Source organism: Struthio camelus, chromosome 8 (genome assembly GCF_040807025.1).
Source record: "Struthio camelus isolate bStrCam1 chromosome 8, bStrCam1.hap1, whole genome shotgun sequence".
Classification (NCBI taxonomy): domain Eukaryota; kingdom Metazoa; phylum Chordata; class Aves; order Struthioniformes; family Struthionidae; genus Struthio; species Struthio camelus.
In genome coordinates, this window is record NC_090949.1 from 27,766,687 (window position 1) to 27,785,131 (window position 18,445).

Consider the following 18,445-nt stretch of genomic DNA (forward strand, 5'->3'; position numbering starts at 1 on the left):
AGCGGGAGCAGGCGCGTTGCGCCTAGCCAGGCTGTCACAACCGCGTCAGGTCTCAGCGGGGCTCCCACACCGGGGCATCGCCAGCCCCTGCCGCCTCCCCGGCCGCCCCCAGCTCCTGCCGTGGTGCAGGCTGGCAGCCGCCAGCCCGGTGCCGGTGCCGGTGCCTCTGTTTGCCGCAGGTTGGAGCAGGCAGGACGGGGCCGCGGGGGCGGCCGACCCAGCTCTGCACGGGGACCCGCCGTGCCGCCCGGCCCCGGGGCGGTTGTGGGCGCCCCGGGAGAGCAGGAAGAACGAAATCGTGCGGTGGGGCCACGTTACGGCTCGTTTTGCCCCCCCTCGGTCTTGCACCGGGGCGAGGAGGGACGGCCGCCGGCCCGTTCCCCTTGCTGAAGTCCGCCCGGGTGGGAGAAACCGGCCCCGGCGCCGCGCCGACCCGCTCGAAACCAAGCGGCGGGGGAGCGGGGACGTGCTGCGCCCGGCGCCGGGCAGAGCAGCCTTCCCTCCGGCGCGGGTGGCGGGCGGCCCCGCGGGCAGGCGCTGGCGCGGGGCCTCGCCGCGCTCCCCCAGGCCCCGCCGCGCCGCGGGCGCTGGAGCGGCTTCGCTTAGTCCCCAGCGAAAACGAAGCAAAAGGCAGCGCGAGCGCCTTCTGCACGCGCGGCGGCGGGCGAAGCCCTTTTCCTCCCGGCCGCGCTGCCTCCCGCGGCCACGTCTGCCTTGACGGCGGGGGACGGAGGAGATTGAAACGTCCCTTTTAACGCCTCCCGGCCCCCGGCCTGGGCTTGCTGCTGGGCACCCAGCGCCTCAGCCGGTTCCCCTCTCCCTCTCCCACCCTGTATTTCAAAAGCGAACGGGGCCGTGCCGGGCTCTGCTGCGCCGGGATCCTGCCGCCTCCCTCCTCCCCTCTCCCGACGTTACAAAAGCCCCTATTGACGTTTGGAGCCAGCTCGTTAATTTGGGAGCTGTAATTAATCAGGGCTCCGGTGCTCTCTAACCCCGCCGGTGTCGGCTCGGCCTTGCCCCCGGCCCGGCGGCCCCGCTCGGCGCCTGCGGGTTCAGCGCCTTCCTGCGGCGGCAGGGGATGCTCGGCCCCCGCCGCCCCAGGGCGCTCGCTCGCCCCGTCGCTCCAGGGCTGCAGCGCCCTGGGTTCGGCGGAGTCGCTCTCCATCCCCCCCCCAAAACTTGCAGCCGGACGCGACGAAGCCCAGCCAAAAAAGCCGCAGCGCCTTGGTCGCTGTCACGGAGAGAAAAAAAAAAAACCTCTCTGGGATTCGCGCTTACCCCGTTCCCACCTCGAGCTGGGCTGGAAACCCTGCGGTGCGAGTGAGCGCTGGGACTGTGCCTGCGCTGGGGGGCCCCGGGGGGGTCAGCCGGTCCTCGACCCCTCTGCAGGGGCGTTTCTGGCCCCGCAGCCCGGGGAGTGGCGGGACGCGAGTCAGCTCGCCCCGCTCCAGACGTCGCGGCTACCAAGGCGATTCCCATGCCGGGACCTGCCCGCCCGCCCGCCGCTCCGCCGGCCCCCGGCCCTGCTGCCCGGCGCCCCCCGAGCCGCTTCTCCCCCCGGCTTGCGAGGGGCGGGGGGGTGCGTGGGTCGCCTCCTCGCCAGGCCGCGAATTTAGGGCGACCTGGCCGGGCTCCTGCACAGCTGTGGTGAACCCCCCCACCCCGGTTTGCGCCGGGGAAGGGGCGCCCAGGCGCCGCTGGGCACCGCAGGAGATGGATCGAAAGCTGCTGTTGAGCTTGTCGGGTCTCAGCTCCGCGGCAGCCGGTCTCCGAGCGGGTGCCGGGATGCGGTGGAGCCTGCTGTGGCCGGACGTGCGCTCCCACCGGCCGCCGGCCCGAGCAGCGGCCGGACCCGGGAGGCTCCGGCCCTTCCCGGCGGGGACGGCAGCCCCAAGGGGCTCTGGGGAGGCGGCGAGCAGCGGGAAGCGAGGCCGGGGTGCTCTGCCCCGCTGCCTCGGTGTCCGCCGTGACTCACGCTGGGCGGCAAGGAGCCGGCTCGGCTTCCCTCGCGCTGCTCCCCGGCCTCCTTCCTCCAAAGCGGAGCGGGGCGGGCGCGGGTGCTGCGGCCGGGGGCTCGCCCCCCGCCAGCCGGACGCGCCGGACCCCCGCCCCGGCTCGGTGCCGAGGGAGGCGCCGGCGGGGTGGGGGGCGGCCCCGGGGGCCCCTCGCAGGTGCTGCGGCCGCCGGCGGCCAGCTGGAAAGCAAAGCGCTGACGGCACCGGGCTGCCCGGGAAGGGCCGGCGGGGGCGCGGGGGGTGCTGGCCGGCCGCCCCCCGCTCCCGCGCCGCCCCGCCGATTGCTTCCAGATGTGCCGGCGGCCGGAGGGGCGCGGGTGTATTTCGGCGCTCCGCGCGGGGCCCGCTGCATTTTTTTACGGCAGCTGCGCTGCGCGCCGGTCCCGTCCAAAGGCAACATCCGTCAGGGGGCGGCTGGGGGGCCGGGGGGGGCACCGGGGTAGGGGGATCACGTTATCCCCTTGGCTGCCCCGTCGCACGGCGGCGGACTCCCTTGTCTCCGCGTCCCCTCCCAGCCCCTTCTCCCGCGGCCGGCGTCAGCGCCGGGCTCGTTTCCCGCCGGGCCCAGCGCCGCTCGTGCCGAATATTTGGGAGGTGGGCGGCTCTCGCCCGCCCTGCCGAGGGTTTATCCCACGCGCGCCCCCTGCCGCGAGCCGCTGCCCGTCCCGGCCCCCGCGTTTCGGGGGGAGAGGGCGGACACTCGTCACTCAGGGAGGCGGTGGCAGGCGGGTGACAGAAGGCCCGGCCCGGCGTTGGCTGGGCCTTGGGGGAGGATGAGGAAGAAGCTCTTCCTCCCCGGGCAGCCGCGGCGGCCAGCGTCGCCCCCCAGGCAGGTTTCCCGCCCGGAGCAAGGCCGGGATTCATCGAAAGGGGTCGGCGGCAACCTCCAAACCGAGGAGCAGGCGAGGGACTCACGCGCCTCCAGGCACCAACTAGCGGGGGGAATTTCTGTCATCTGGGAGAGAGCTGATGGCTGAAGAGCCGTTTTTGGGGGAAATTTATGTTTTCCTTCTGCTAAGACAGAGCACAACAAAAACGCGGGGGAAATGAGCTATGCTGGCCCAAACCGTTTCTTCTCGGGCCGCTCCCGACACGGGGCCGAGCAGGCGGGCGAGCGCAGAGGTGCCGGAGCCCGGCCAGGGGCTCTCGGGCCAGCTCTGGCCACGTTACATTAACTGCATTTTCTTGCTTTGGCCTTCGGGTGGACAGATGCGGGTTTGGGGGCTGCCTTTGAGCCTTGCGCCGCCTCGGCGTGGGATGTGCCGCGTTGGTGCCCTGCAACACTGCCCCCAAAACCCAGGGCAGAAAATGCAATTTAAGCCTTGCTCTTCAGGGGAAAGCCACGTCTGGGTGGGAAGGGCTGGGGCAGCTGGTCTCGCTGAGCTGGGCCTTTTCCTCCTCCACCCGGAGGAGCGCAAAAGCCTCCAGCCTCCCGCAGCACCAGGCCCCAGGAGCGGGCGGGCACCAGCTCCCGTCCCTGCGGGGAGGAGCGGCAAGACATTCCTCCTAGAAATTACAAACACCAACCAAAATTATGCCTTGGAGAAGGAAGGAAAAATGAGAGCGAGGCAGGGAAGGAAGGCAAAAAAAAAACAAAAAACCAAAAAAAACCCCCAAAGCCTGTGCCCAGGATCAAAGCTACGTGCAGCTTGGAAGCCCTTGACAGAAATATTTCCAGGTTTATTTGTCCAAGTCGCTGCAATGAAAGGCCGCTTTGTTCCCGGGGCCTCGTCCGCCCGTTTGCGCCCTGGGTCTCGCTGGACTTCGCTCCACTGCCGTGTCCCCGCCGTGCCCCGCGGCTGCGCCCCGCGCGCCCGCTGCCAGCCTGGCACGGGCCGAGCTCGGCCGGGGGCTGCCGGGCCCCTTCCCGGCAGGGTGTCCCGGGCGGGCGCTGCAGGTGCCGGGGCACGGCGGCCGGCGACGGGGACTTGCCCGGCCTGCCCGCCTCTGACTCATCGGCAGCGCTTTGATCTTCGCTCACCATCAACATGACGAAGCGCTGCTGCTCGTCTCCCCTGTCCTCCCCGCGCGTCACTGAGGTCAGGTAGAAAATGCCCGGAGCTGTTTTACTTTGTGAGTGATGTTCGTCCAAGTGCCCTGAGGTTCCTCTTTGCTCCCCCCCCCCACTTCCGCCCTGATTCCTGCCTTCTTCTCACGTCTTCCCAAACTTCAGGCCAAAGTTACACTCCTTTTTTTGTTGTTTTTGAAGAGCTATTTTTGTTGTCCTGGCCTATTTCATATGATGCACCAGTCCACGCAACGGGAATGTCCCTCAGCCAGCTGCTTCTCGGGACAGGCTTCATCTTCTCTGCAGCGCTGCGGGCAAACCAGGTTTGGTCAAAGTACCCCCGGTCAAAAGCAAGGAGAATCCAGGTTCTGCATCCCCACTCCCACATCCCCACTCCCACATCCCCACTCCCACATCCCCAGTCCCACGTCCCCAGCTCCCACATCCCCAGTCCCACACCCCCACCCCTGCCGCAGGAGCCGGCATCTCCCCCGGGATGCAGCGCGGGAGCCTCGCCGCAGCCCGGCCCGGTCCCGGTACGTCCCGCCGCCCTGCCCGGCTCCCCGCGCTCCCCGTGGGCTGGCTGCATCCCGGTGGGAAGGCGCTCGGCCCGTGACGTGCCTCTGCTCGCCCCCGGGGCGCTGTGACATACCGCGGAGTTAATCCTCTCCTTCCTGCTTCTTATTCCTCTTCTGGGAACCGGCCCTGGAGTTTTTTGGTTTGCATCAGGCAGGCGAGGCTGAGGCGGCTGGGCGCGAGGACACGGCCGCAGGCTGCTGCCTTCGTCGCCACTTGGCTGCCGGCTGCCTCTGCCGGGGGGGACACCAAGAGCCACGGTCTTGCCCAGGGCTTTCCGTGGGCTCTGGTGGGAGCCGTGTGCCCAGGACAAGGGGACGCGGCCGGGGGCTCAGTAAGCTGGAGGATGGATTGGGGGGGGGGGTCATGCCTGCGCATGGTGCTGCCAAGACTACTGAGCTGTCTCTATTTCAAGAGAGATATGAAAAACTGGAAAGGGTCCAGAGAAGAGCTAGAGGGATCATTTGAGGGCTGGGCAGCCAGAGAGAGAGAGAGAGAGAGCGAGAGTTCAGTGCTCTGCCGCACTGGCGGGTGAGATGGTTCGGGTCTGCTGGTGGTCTCGAAGGGCAAAGAGCTTTGGGGCAGGCGGCAGTGCGCTGCAGAGCAGGATCCTGGGCGATCTTCAAACCTGGGAAACCCTCTTCTGGGTTATTGCAGCAGAGCATGCCCTGTGCCAGTGCTGGAGGACACCTGTGTTACCGTGATGCCCGGGTCTGCTCCTTGCTCCCTTCCCACTGCTGCACCGGCTGGCGCTGTTTTGGCACGGCTGGGGCTGCCTGGGGTGAGAGGACATGTTTTCCCCTTTAAACACTCCCATGTGCGTGTCTGCAGTGCCGGGGAAACGGTGGTGTCTGTAGGAGCAGCCCTTGCTCATCAGCTTCTCCCTTGCTCCCGTAGTGCGTGAGCCAGCGCTCGGTCTGGGAGAGACTGGCTTGGCGGCTGTGGCAGCTCTGGCGTCACCAGTTCTGGGCCACTGGTACATTCTTCGGCGACAAGAGCATCACCCCTCATTGCTTTCATGGCTTTTTGCCGGACTGAAGCAAGCAACAGTGGTTAGACATGTCCGTGGCCACATGAGGCACGGCTGTGTCCATCAGTGCCCCGCCGTGAGTCTGCAGTCAACCCTTGGCGGAGAGGTCCCTCCCGGGAGCCACGACCGCTGCCACGGACAGTTTTGGAGGTGGGATGGCAGGCAGCAGCAAACTTTTTCTCCCTGCTGTGCCGTGTCTGTTGCTCCCCAAGGGATCACAAAGCCGTAATGCAACTGCAGAGGGTGCCCGGGGCGCTTGTGCCATAGCGCCTCTCTTCTCCAGCAAAGTTGGTTTTGTTCTGCTGGAGAATAAGTTTTACCATCAGAAAATGCAGATTTGATTTTGATTTGCAGGGAGAAAATAGTAGCCAAAGCAGTTTATTTTGGTAAGGTTGAAGCCCTGATGCTTCTGTCCTACAAAGCCTACACTGTAATTGTATAGATAGAAAAAGAGTAACATTGGCGTGAGATTGTTCCAACTGAACCAAAACGATTTTATTTTTTCCTGCTTGAAAATATTGTCTAGAGTCAAATTTTGCATTTTAAGATTTTTGTTCCAACTTGGCTGAAACCCGGATAGTGAGATGACGAGATTTCCTGCGAAATGGGGCTTCTGGGTCCTTGTCCAGCCCCTAATCCTCTGGTTTACTTGAAAGCTCCTGGCCCCAGCTCCGAGCTTGGCCTTGATGCTCTCAGAAGGGAAACGCTGTGTCTCACCGATCGCTGAGCGTGATTGCAACTTATGGCTCCTGGCAAGCGCAAAAAATCACCCCGTGCTTCCTTGTGCCACGCGTGGGGCCGCGGGAGCTGGCGGGGAGCGCAATGCCTCTGGGTATCACATGCACCAGGTGCTGGTGGCGCACAAGATGCCCTGCGCTTGGGGCTGGGACTCAACCACGGAGGAGAAGGCGAGACGCTTTTGGGAAGGCGAGATGCTTTTCGAGTGGCTGCTCTCTCCCTTCTGGCACCTTGGGGCCCAAGGGAAACATCTCACTGGGGGTCTCCAAGGTTTGGCATCCTCCGCCTCCTCCCAGCTCCACGGTGAGACAAAGACCCAGCTGAGCTCCTGGCTGGTGCCTCAGCCCCGCGTCGTCGTCCCATCTCCAAAACACATCCCTGGGCAGGTTTCCAGAGATGTCCCCAGGCGGGGTCCGGCAAGAGGGTTTGCAAGGGGCCGTGGCCGGCCAGGACGTTGTCCCCCTCTTCCTGCCGCCGCGGGCGCCTGGTCGACGCTCCCCTGCCCGTTCAGCCCTGCCGGGCCGGCGGCGGGCTGGTTTTGGCAGGAGGGCTGCAGCATGTGGCGCCTGGCGGTCCTGGCGGTGCCGCGTCCCCCGCGCGGCGGGCAGAGCCGACGCCAAACCTTCGGGGCCTGGGAGGTGGCCGCAGCTGGGGAAAGTGCGTGGGGGTGGCTGACCTCAAAATTTCCACCGTTGCTTTTCTTTTTAAAGGGGGAAAAAAAAAAAAAAAACCCCGAGGCGGGGAAGCCGCTCAGCTGCCGCAACGAGCGCCCGGCTTTCGCACCCAGCCCCGACGGTTTGGGTCGAGGCGCTGGCGTTTGGCTCCATCCCCGGCCGCGTCCCCGTCCCTGCGCTGCCGGCTCCCCAAGGGCCACGTCCCCGCCGGCGCTGCCCGGCCGCGGCTTGGCCCGTCCCCTGCCCGAGGTCGGCGAGGAGACCCCCTGCCGCCTCCCTGAGCATGCCGGCGCGTCCGTCCCCGGGCACCTCGCTCCCAGCCCCGGCCGTGACGCCCACGGGCGCCGCTGCCGCCCGGAGAGGGGTCCTGGCTCGCTGCCCGGGCGCCGAACCCGGCGGGTTTGCAGGAAGCGCTGCGGCGTTGCCGAGGATGGAAAAATCCCGGGGATCTGCCCTTTCTCCGAGAAGACATCTGAGCTGGGTGGTGTTTTTCTTTCCATCCAGTCAGCACGGCCGCTTTGGAAATTTCCTACACCAGCTCCCGGCTGTAATGTTTTCATAACGAAGCAACCCGGCTGGCAAAGCCCTGAAAATGATTCGCCAATTAGTGACTTACATCTTTCCTGTAATTCTAGCTCATTAGCCTTTATTAAAAAGAAATAAATTAAAATAAACCAAAAACGAAAAAAAAAAAAAAAGGGAAGACTCAGGAGCGGCACGACGATTCCTCCCGATTTCTGCTGCGTGCCCTCGTATTTCCGCTGCCTCCCCTGGCGGGCCGGCCGCCCGCTTGCCTCGGGGCGGCCCCCTTTGCAGCGCCTGGCGGGGGGAGCCGGGGCCGGTGGCGGCAGCGGCGCGAACTCCGGGCCCGGCACCAGGCGCCCTGCGAGACCCGCGGTCCTGCCGGCGGCCCCGCTACGCCCCGCAGCAGCAGCAGCAGCAGCAGCAGCAGCAGCAGCAGCAGCAGCAGCAGCAGCAGCAGCAGCAGCAGCGTGTGACGTGGGAGAGCGGCTGGCTTCCTTGGGGCCGGCAGACCCCCACGGGCCTCCTGCGCGGTGGCGACCGCCTGCGGCCGGGGTGGGCAAAGGGGCACAACTCCTTCGCCCTGCCCAGCCCCGGCCAGACCTGCCTCTTGCTGATTTTTCCCCCCCCCCCCCGCTTCCTCTCTGCGACGTGAGGTTTTTCCTGCAGCGGGAGCGCGGGACCGTCCCTCCACGCCTCCTCCTGGAAGCGAGGCGGCGTTTTGCCTGCGAGGCTCTGTTATATAAGAGCCTGGGAGAGAGCTGGCACCGGCTGCCTGCCGCAGACTTGTGCCGGGACAGAGGCCGGCACTAAGCGTCTCCCCGCGGCCGCGGCCCTGCCTCGCCGGGGCGGCCGCCCAGAGACCTCCCAGCCGGCGGGCTGCCTGCTCGCCGCTGAGACGCGGCCGGTGCCCGAGCGCTGTGCCCTGGCCGGCGGCTGCAGCCCTTGGTGGAGCAGCGATGCTGCCGGCGAAGGCTCGGAAAAGGGACTTGATAGCGCCTGGCATCCCCGCAGGAAGCTGGCGCTGCTCCGTAGCGCAAAGCCTCTCCCTGCCGCCGCCGAAAGGCTTCGCTCGCCGCCCCGGCCCACAAGTGCTCTCCACGGCACCCTTTCACCTGCCTTCTCCCCTTTGCGCCGGTCCGAGGGATGCGGGGCTTTCTGCCCTTTCTGGCTCTGATGCCACGTTTGCTGGGGGCTGTGCCGGTGGCTCAGGAGTTCGAGGATGTGCTGAGTCAGCAGTGGGAAAAGCTTACTCGGCACTTTGAGCAAATGCTGGCCAAGTATTTTTATTTTTTGCAACGGGCAACTCAGCGGCTTGGAAAAATGCCGCTCGGCGGTCCAAAAAAAACGCCGACTCACTGGTTTGCAAAAAACATTTTATCCTAGCCACGAGAGCCGGTCGCAAAAACGATTTTGCCCCTCTCCTAATTTTCCAGGGAAGCTCTTGCGGCTCCCTCCTGTGACGCTGCCCCTCAGTCGCAGGGACGAAACCCCTGGGGTTTGTCCTCGCCCCGCTCTGGCCCATGCTCTTTGCTGGCAATTCTGGCGGGCTGCCGTCCCCGCAAGGCCTGCCTCCGCGGCACGGGTCTCTGCCGCGCCGACGCTGCCAGCCCAGCCTTGCCCCGGCTGGAGGAGCCTTCGGCGTCTGCCCTCCGCCCCGGGCAGTTTTGCTTGACCGATGGCGCCTGGGCACGGCGTTGGGCACCCTCGCTTGCTGCCGAGAGCCAGCACGCGGCACCTCGCGCCTTGCGGCAGCGTTAACACCTAGCAAAGCCAAAGCAGCCCCCGAGGGCTGTGATGAGAAACACGGGGCACCCGTGTCGAAAGGTGCGGTTCATGTTTAGCTTCCGCCCCGGACATGTGCCAGGTGCCTTCTCCTGCTATGACTTCTAATAAAACAAGAGGGGATTATAAACGGCACCTGCAAAAGCCTGGGTCTACTGCCGAGCAGAGCCCAGGCTCCTCTAACACGGGCACCCACGGCCACGGGGAAGTGTTTGGGGGGATGAGGAGCTGGCGGGTACAGGCACACAGTGCTGGCCAGGAGGCAAGGACTCTCTGGAGGCACCTCTGGAGTATCCCCGGCTGCCAGGGAAGTCGCTGCAACTCTATTACACTTGTGACGCCTCCAACCCACTTCACCGATTCTTCAGTAGCCCCAGTGCCTGGTTCTCATCAAGGAATCGGGAAACTAAACTATAATTTCCCTCACTCCTGCAAAACTGAGTGAACAGATCCAGTCGATGTGACTGGTGGAAGGCTCCTTAGGGGCCTCTTGCAAAGTCGTGTGCCCTCTTTCTCTCTCAAGCATCAGTCAGCAGAATCAGCGCCCGCAAATTGGGTTTTCCTCCAATGGTGGATACCTGATGGCTCCCTGTCCTCTAAAACCACGATAAAATGAGCTAAAGAAAGGATCCGTTAGAGAGTGTGCACGTGCTGTGTTCGTCCGTTCCTCTCTGATCTCAGGAGGAGAAAAGGTTTCAGGTGCTGGTGGTTCCTCGCTGCCGTGCGGAGCAGCGGGAGGCTGCTCGGGGAACGCAGACCCGTTCCCCAGCTCTCGCCTGCTTTGGCAGCGGCCGCCGGGGAGGCTCGGCTGAACCTCAGGCGCGCTCAGGACGAATGTTGTGTTCCAGGCGTTGTGGAACAGTGTGTTTGCCACCTGGAAACTCAATTAGTTGCGGAGCGCTAATGCTGCTTCAGCACCAACCGGGAGAGTGTTAGATCTCTGCATTATTTTTTGTTTTTTAATGTCTCTTTTGAAGATTATTCTCCTCGCCTCAGCCGGGAAGACACACACAAGCTAACACCACGACATTCCAGCTACGCTGCATTTCTGAATTTATTAGAAACAGCTGTCAGTACATCCTTCTAAAACATTACATGTCAATGTGCTTTATTGCAATTTTTTATTGCATTTTTGATCTAGAGCAAGTAGGCCCAGGATGCTTAGTGTCTGGGATTTAAAAGCCCAACCATCTATTAAAAGAAAGTACAGCAAACTTGTAACACATCTGGTGACAAGTACAGTGTTGCATTACTGATCTAGAAACTACAGTATGACTTGTCTGAAAACACTAACATACAATTGGTTTCCTTATGAAGCAGTTTGTTTCTTTTCAAAAGTTAAACTACATGAATTCCTTTTTTTTTTTCTTTTTCGACTACACCATAAACGACAGAAGAACAGGTTTTACACAAATAACAAACAAGAGTACCAAAGTTACATGCTGGAATTCATACGGAAAAAACTCAATAGCTTCTTGAGAAGCAGGTTCTTAACAGATGCAGTTTCCCTTAAAGAAAATAGAATTCAAATAAAAAAAGAAACATTAATGCAAAGGTTGTACAAAGGAGTGTGCTGTTATTTCAGCCCTCGATACGAGATCAAACATCCACTCATGCTTTACACTGAACCACACCTTATATAAAGAGTCCATTCACAAAGTGATATATAGCAATACCACCCATTGCACATCAGCTCTAGACAGGAGGTTTTTTTAGGCCTATTTCAACGTGCAAATGTTAACTGCGTCTTGAAGGAACACAAGAGGGTTTCTTCTTTTAAACCTTTGCTTTGAACAAATTTTAATGCTTTGTCCCAGAGTAAATAACTATAAAACCAAATGCAATCAGTTAAAAAAAAAAAACCCAAAGAAATCCATAGTTTAGAATTTCAAGAGCACATACTCAAGATGATCACAATAAACTCCTTTTCATTTGACAAAAACAAACCCAACTTTGCCTAAATGCATGTTTGAATGTGCTAACAGTGAATTTCGTTTTATTTTCAAGGGGCAGTGCCACTTACAGCTAATGCTTATAAACGTGTATGTGAATATATTTTACATATATCTATATACATACAGTACATATACACACGCACGCGCACGCACACGCACACACACAGATATGATGCAGACCATTACAATCCTGTGGTGCAATAAACAGCCAGATATACAAAATTAACAGGTTTAGTCAAACGTATCTTTGCCTGATGTAGAAGTCACTCACAAAAACAAAACGGAGCCAAACCCCAACCAGCCGAGCGAACCAAGCACCCCCTCCTCTCCCTGCGCTTGGACGGAGACCCTGGGGCCCTCTCAGGGCTGGCCTAAGCATCACACAACGCCACTGAAGCTGAGAGACTTATGCCGGGGGAGAGAGATTCACCCTTGGACATTTTAGTCTTTGGACACAATCATTTTTCCAAACGATCCCAAGCCCATTCTGCGACTGCTCCAAACCTCGGCGAGCGCGCGGATGAAGCACTGCTCAAGTCAGCGGAAGATATCCGCCCTCTCGTTTGCAAAAGCCAATCTTGCAGCAGCAATACGAACCGAAGGTTGGGGAAGGGGGTGTCAAATTGAAGCCGCTTTGTCTAACACTGGTCAACAGCGAGGCATTTTTTTTTCCTATTGACAAGAGGGCCTGTTTCGTTCTGCCTCATATTCCATTTTTGTAAAGGCAAATTTTTGAACAAATGGCGAGTCTAATCATAAACCACCATCTCACCGTCTATGCCAATAGCAACAGAAAAAACAAATTCTGCATGAACTGTATGGAGCCAGCCCCAAAGACTAGCATTTCAAGCACCGTCATCATCTAAATGGTTAACAAGCATATTGCTAATCCTCACGATCTGCCCTTGTGAACAAACAGGAAAGAGTTTAAGATTTTTAAAAGAGATTTTTCCTTTCCTATTTGGTGGAAAGTATTTCTGCCCACAGAAAGCAAGATTCACAAAAATGTTGGACAAATTTCATCCAACGCCATCAAAACACACTCAGTAATTAACTAGTCGAGTTGCTTTACGAACAGGCCTGCTTTGATTTGGGCTAGTAACTTGGTTCCCTTCTCCTGGCTGCACAGTTAGTGCCACAGGAAACTAGGAGATCAGCAAGGCAAGATTCCTTCCAATACAAAAGGAGAGGAGCAAGTCCTCAAGGACTTCTATTATATTTCCTGACATTTTCTCATGTATCTACTTGCACACACACTTAAGAAATTATTCCAAAGTTTTCAACATGAACGTTGTGAATGGGCCTGTTCTGGCATCTCCTCTTTCTTTTACGGTCAAAGACAGAGGTCCTCCTCCAGTGGTCTGTCTGCTGCTTGATCAAGCTACAACCAGAGAGATTCTTTAGGATACCAGTCCCCTCCTACTTGTTAAAGCATTTTCAAGATTGCTTTGAATGGCAAATTTGAGGAAGCGTACCCCTCCTCCACCCCCCCGCCCCTCCCCCGCATCTTTGTTCTTCAGGAATATATTTTGACTTTGCTGTTCCCAAAGCAAATGTTTGTAAATTAACAGAAGGAAGCTACACATAAGAAAGTCTGATTTGCAACATGATCTAAACAAGACAAACCCTAACTCATCACAGTGCTTTGTAAAAACTGCATGTTGAACCTGTCTCTTACCCCTCCCAATCCACAAACAGTACCTGTTTCATGCCTGCATAATGCAGCAAACATACAAGACTCACTAACATTTCAGATTTTTATTCCCTGTTAGTGTAACAAAAATAAAAAATAAACAGACATTCAAAAACAGAAGAGAGAGATTGTTCAAGTACCAAATAAGGGGCTTTTCCAAACTTCAGTTGTGACACTCCTTTAGCAATTCTGCTGTTTTATACAGCCACAGCATTCAGTTACGGACATGCTGCCACCCCAGTTCGCAGAGTGCACAAGATTTAGGGCAACCAAGATCCTCCTTCTTCCCCTCTCCTCCCCTAAACAGCACTAAGTGTCAATACTCATTTCCACAGTCCCCATTACAGTTGCCTGGCTTTGTGAAGGCCAAGATGTCACGTTTGCCCTTCTACAACTTGAATTCAGATACAACTTGAGTTCAGTTGTGGAACTCTTGCTTACACTAGTGTCAGCGAGAAAAGAATCAGGCCCGTCACAATAAATGGAAAATTTCTTGACTATCTGCCACATCAAGAGAAATGAGTGTGGAAAGAGCGTTTAATTTTTGGCCTAAGACAGCGGGCTGCACTGGATGTGAACTCGAGACTCCAGCTACAAAAGGTGCAGATCACCTACCCAACCCACTGCTTGTGGGAATTAAAAAACAAATGGAAAAACAAAAATCAAATCTGGAGCATTCCTGGGGTAAAAGATGCACCATCACGTATCACTGTGTCACATTCTATTGCGCAGCAGCCCAAACACCCGTCAAGACATCCCTCTGAGTTTCTAGGTCGGTTCTTTCCATTCTAAGATCACTTGCAATCAAGAAAGAAACTAGTGGGAAAAGATTTGTAACTCGTGAACTTCAAAAACATGGCACTCTTGGCTGGCTGACGTAACGGGGCCAATGGCAACTGTGGAAGAAGACCTGAATTCCCATCCATACGAATGCAAAATACTGAATCACCCCTGATCCCTGCAAATATACTTCAAAACAGATTAGAAGAAGCTGTGCATATTAGAATTTCAACATTACCCCCCCCCCCACTTAACACTGTGCAAAAGTTATTTATTTAACTCTACATATATATTTAATACAACATGGGTCAATGAAATCAGTACTCCTCTAGCTGCAGTCCGATAGAAAACGGCTGCTCCGACACTGAGACTGTCTCCCCCTCTTTCCTCTCTACATTTTGACTCTTGAAACCAAAAATTTTCTCACATCTTCCTGCTTTAAAAGAACTTGAATTCCTTTGTTTTGCCTTTATGTTCACATTTCCTGTATTTGTTCTAGGCTTAACAGCTGGTTTTTGTACAGGGTGTAATCCTGTAACTCATAGGCCCATTTCTGATTTCTCAGTCATGCAAGTTAGGAATGACTACTGGAAGCAGTGCTGTTTCTCACAGGTCTAAAGCTACTGAGCAAGCAGAATCAGGCCAAACAAAATGAACGCAGCAGGACCAAGCCCTTGCCCAGTGCGTTACACCTGCTACGTTTGTCAGTTGGTTTTATACCCATTTTCACTTGCCATATGAGTGCAAAACTGATGCAAAAAGAATGTGTGCAATGGCATGCGAGAGTAAAAAATGGGTAATAATCTTAGCAGCTGTGACTTTAGGCGCCTAAACCAAACGCAAAGAGATACAGTGGCAAAACAGACACTCGCAGAAAGATCACTGAGGATAAAGGAGCCAAACAGAAACTCCATAGGCTTAATCCACCAATAGTCCTGATCTGAAGGTTTGGGAGGGGTGGGGGGGCTTCAAGATGGCTTTTAGCTCTGAGCATATCATTCACAGCAAATGCATCACCTGTGATTAGTGAAAAGATCTGAAAGAAAGAGGGGCCAGATTCTGAATTCAGTCACACCACTATAAAGCCAGGATACCTTCCCAGACGCCAATGGAATTATACTGTATTTACATTGGCATAACCAGGGCTGGAGTTCGGACCAAGACCTCACAAGATCAGTGAGATCCCGCTACCAGGAAACTTCAGACAGTCCCACTTTTATACCACTGCTGTCAGTACTTCGAGGGTGTGCCAAGATTGATGAGCCTGAAAGTAGACCCTTGCTTCTTTAAAACAAAACCAAGCCCGAGTCCCATCTAAAAACATGGTAGATGTAAAACACTTCAAGTTGTTTGTTCTTTTCCACAAAAACAAGAATCAGAAATACATGTCCCATCACTTTCAAATGTTAACATTGTAAGAGCAGAGCCCTGAGAGATTGCAGAAGCATAGAAAACATCCAGACACTCCTCGCACAGATTTTTCCACAGGAATTAGGCACCTGGCTATCATTTCTGCCGTAGAATTGATTTCCCTCATTAGGTGTTTGGACTGAGTCCAGCACTAAGGGAACATTAGATGCACAAGAGGGGTGAGAATGACAGCTTTACAGTTACCAGATTAGAACTGCAAATTATCCAAGAGGTAGGGCAAGTTTCTTTAAAAACAAAAATTTCCATGCCCATGTACAGCTGGGGAGCCCACTCCACAGCAAGGCTAAGAGCAAAGGCTAAGCCTGAGTTTTCCTCGTCTTGGGGAAGTGGGAGAGAAGGGGGAACACACAAGGAGATGACGGGGTCACTTTGACAGAACAGCCCGCATTAACTTTCTCCTCCTCTACTGCCCAGCCAAGTTTCCTAGTTTTTCCTTTAATGAGAAAAGTGGCATCTACAGCATTCTCTGCTGGAAGGTTGCACTCTAGCTAGACTATCAAGTGCAAAATGCAATATCTCATGGGCATACCAGGCAACTACACTACCCCTCCTGCAACTGTTCTCAGTGCTCTAGGCTTGTCATGTCCCTGCTTACAAATTCATGACATTCAGCTAAATAATACTTATAGTGCCTCTGATGATTTTACACTCTCAACATCAACAAGCTTGGCAATTTGAGCAGGAAATCAACAATAGTGCAAGAAACAGGTCCAGAAGTTCCCAATGTGTATTCTCATATTTGCATTACTGTTGGCTTCCTGTCCTGTACAATAGGCGCATTTCAAGGGAACTGCTTCCAATAATAGAACAAAAGCAACTTTCAAGGTTGCACCCTGAACAATTACTTTGCCAGTTATGCTTTGATGCCAAGTGGTTCACTTTGCCAAAACTTAGCTCTTTTTCATTTTAGAATCCTAAGGAATGGAAATAAGCTGCTTTGTATACTCGTGGTGTCTACTTTCTTCTTTCCAGGGAGGGGATTTATTGGATGATCGCTATACTTGACAAAGCCCAGGACTACCTACTCCAGTATCTGACAGCAGTCCTTGCCAAGGGAAGGTACCAGACACCCAATAACTGAAGAGTACAGCTCTCTTCCCTTGCTGTGCTTTGCGTGATATACAAAATAACAAGGGAATTTAGATTATACCAGTGTAAAATGTTGCTTGGCTACAGTGGTGTGAAAGCTCAGAATCTAGCTTGCAAAGAACAAGTCAGAGATTCAATTAGCATGCTCACTTTTAACTGCTCCTCACGAAATAATTCGGTACAGTAAGCCATCCAGAAGCATTAGAGTGCACCTCTTTTACATCAAAACCAAGTGTTACAAGAGTCAGTCATTGTTCAGCAAGAGAACTGCAACACGTGAGTGCAAGTTTCATTCTAGTTTACATTCTGAAGCACGGTATCTTCAAAAATTGAAAACAGAATCCCAAGCTGAGGAATGGGAGGAAGAGGGATGAAAAAAAGAGAGGAGAGTGAGCAATTATATCAGGTCAGACAAATTAGTGTTGTGAAGCCACACAATGTTTTAGCTTTTCCTTTTATTTGTTTCAAGTTTTGGTGTAGAAAGTATGTGCGGATGCTAATGCAACCTTTCCCGTAAGTGCTCAATCTAGCAACAAACAAAGTTTTGGTGGATTCAATTTGGTTATAAACGTTTCCTTTAAGTGAAGACCTGTAGTGCCATTGAAACCAAAACTTTGCTACTGCTGGCAAAAAAAAAAAAATAAAGCGACTTTACAAGCATTTTTCCACTTAAATAAAAACCTGAAGCTATCCCATAATTCCTTTGGTCTTCTCTCACCAAATTTCACGCTACCTTAAGACAAGCCCTCTTTTGGAAGTTCGGCTGAGTCGCAGTGAAGCTGCTAAAATTAACAGAGAAGAATTGCTGTGGTAGAGTCTCCCCCCTAGTTCCTTGGATTTTAAGACTGAAAGACATTACTGATGCCTCAAACAGAGGCCTCAAACTGCCTCTACAAGAACAAGAGAAAACAAAATCCAATTAGAAGTTCCACTGAAGGTGCCTGGCAAAAAATTATCTCCGTAAAACGATGTTTTGCTTCCAGTATTTTTGTATGCATTGTGTTGAGTTTATTCCCTCATAAGGAAACAAAAGTATCAGTGTAAAAGCACAGCTGAGCTTTTAAGATAGCACCAGGACACCTACACCCAAGTTGTCATCTTGTTGCTGCTAGGCCTCTTTTTGATTCACATTCACAGAATCACTTCTTGTGCAAAACAAGCAGTCTAAGGAGAAAGAATGCCCTCCAAGTTCTAATAAAAATTGTAGAAAAGAATCCAAGATAGCCAACGCTTTCCTCCTCCCCACAATTTATCTGCAAAGAGAGGGGGGCATCTGTGCGTAGACAGGGTAGGCAAGCCTGACATTTAGGGAATCATTGTGTTGGACAAGGGAGGTCTGCTGGTAATGAAGAACCAAATCCTTAAGTGTGCTGTACAGGTTATACGGTTCTGCAAACCCATAACCTCTTGGAGTGCTGTAGATCACACAGTGTTTCACTTCTCCATCAGCTCTGCAAGGAAAGAAAACAGAAGAGTTTAACATCAAGGAACAAACCCAAAGTGACAGTCTATTAACAATTAACTAACATAGCAACCCTGCCAGTCACCAAATTACATAATGGAGTACCCAGTAGATGCAAGTGGAGGAGATTAATATAGTCCGTGAAGAAACAGCGCTCCAGGGCATGTGATTAAATACTCTTACATAATAATCCACATAAGAGGCCTCTTCTATCCCAGCAGTACAATTCCCTACTGCACTGTTCTCCACATGTTTCTTGGAAAAAAAGTCAAGAGCTTAACCAAGAAGATAAGCACCTGAAGTCAGCTACAACTTTGTGTTCAACTTATTTGGAAACATTTCAACAAAGCGAACAAGCCAAAATCTACAAGTTCTTAGGACCTACAGAGTATTTCATGAAATACAGCACTAACTTTCAATGTGCGTGTTCTAAAGTTAAGCATGGCACGTGTTCAAGTTGGTTCATTATCTGAAGTCATAGCGATTGAGTCCCCAACTTGGCAAAGCGTTTACTGGAACACATTATTTCCAAAGCTTCTAGAATAACTTATCTGCCAAAAAGATCGAGTATTATGTAATCCCTGTACTGGAGCCTTTTACAATCCAAGTCACATGTAGGAACAGGTTACATTATGCCATGCCTTTGCTATCTTGTAGCATGATACCAACCAAGCAGAAGTATCTGAT

General features: G+C 54.7%; 1 protein-coding gene and 1 long non-coding RNA gene across 3 annotated transcripts in view; one reads left to right on the forward strand and one right to left on the reverse strand.

Annotated features, from left to right (window-relative positions):
- The first annotated feature begins 3,850 nt into the window (after positions 1 to 3,850).
- LOC138067982 (uncharacterized) lies at positions 3,851 to 7,041 on the forward strand. The gene is made up of 3 exons (XR_011142452.1): positions 3,851 to 4,088; positions 4,225 to 4,346; positions 5,497 to 7,041. It is a non-coding gene; the product is annotated as an uncharacterized lncRNA (long non-coding RNA).
- A 3,336-nt stretch (positions 7,042 to 10,377) lies between these two features.
- PIK3R3 (phosphoinositide-3-kinase regulatory subunit 3) overlaps positions 10,378 to 18,445 on the reverse strand; it is a 101,493-nt gene continuing 93,425 nt past the window's right edge. For both annotated transcript variants that reach the window (XM_068953015.1, XM_068953014.1), the window contains one exon: positions 10,378 to 17,747. In XM_068953015.1, the coding sequence (XP_068809116.1) occupies positions 17,546 to 17,747 (202 nt within the window). In that variant the 3' untranslated portion in view covers positions 10,378 to 17,545. The remainder of the gene's footprint in view (positions 17,748 to 18,445) is intronic.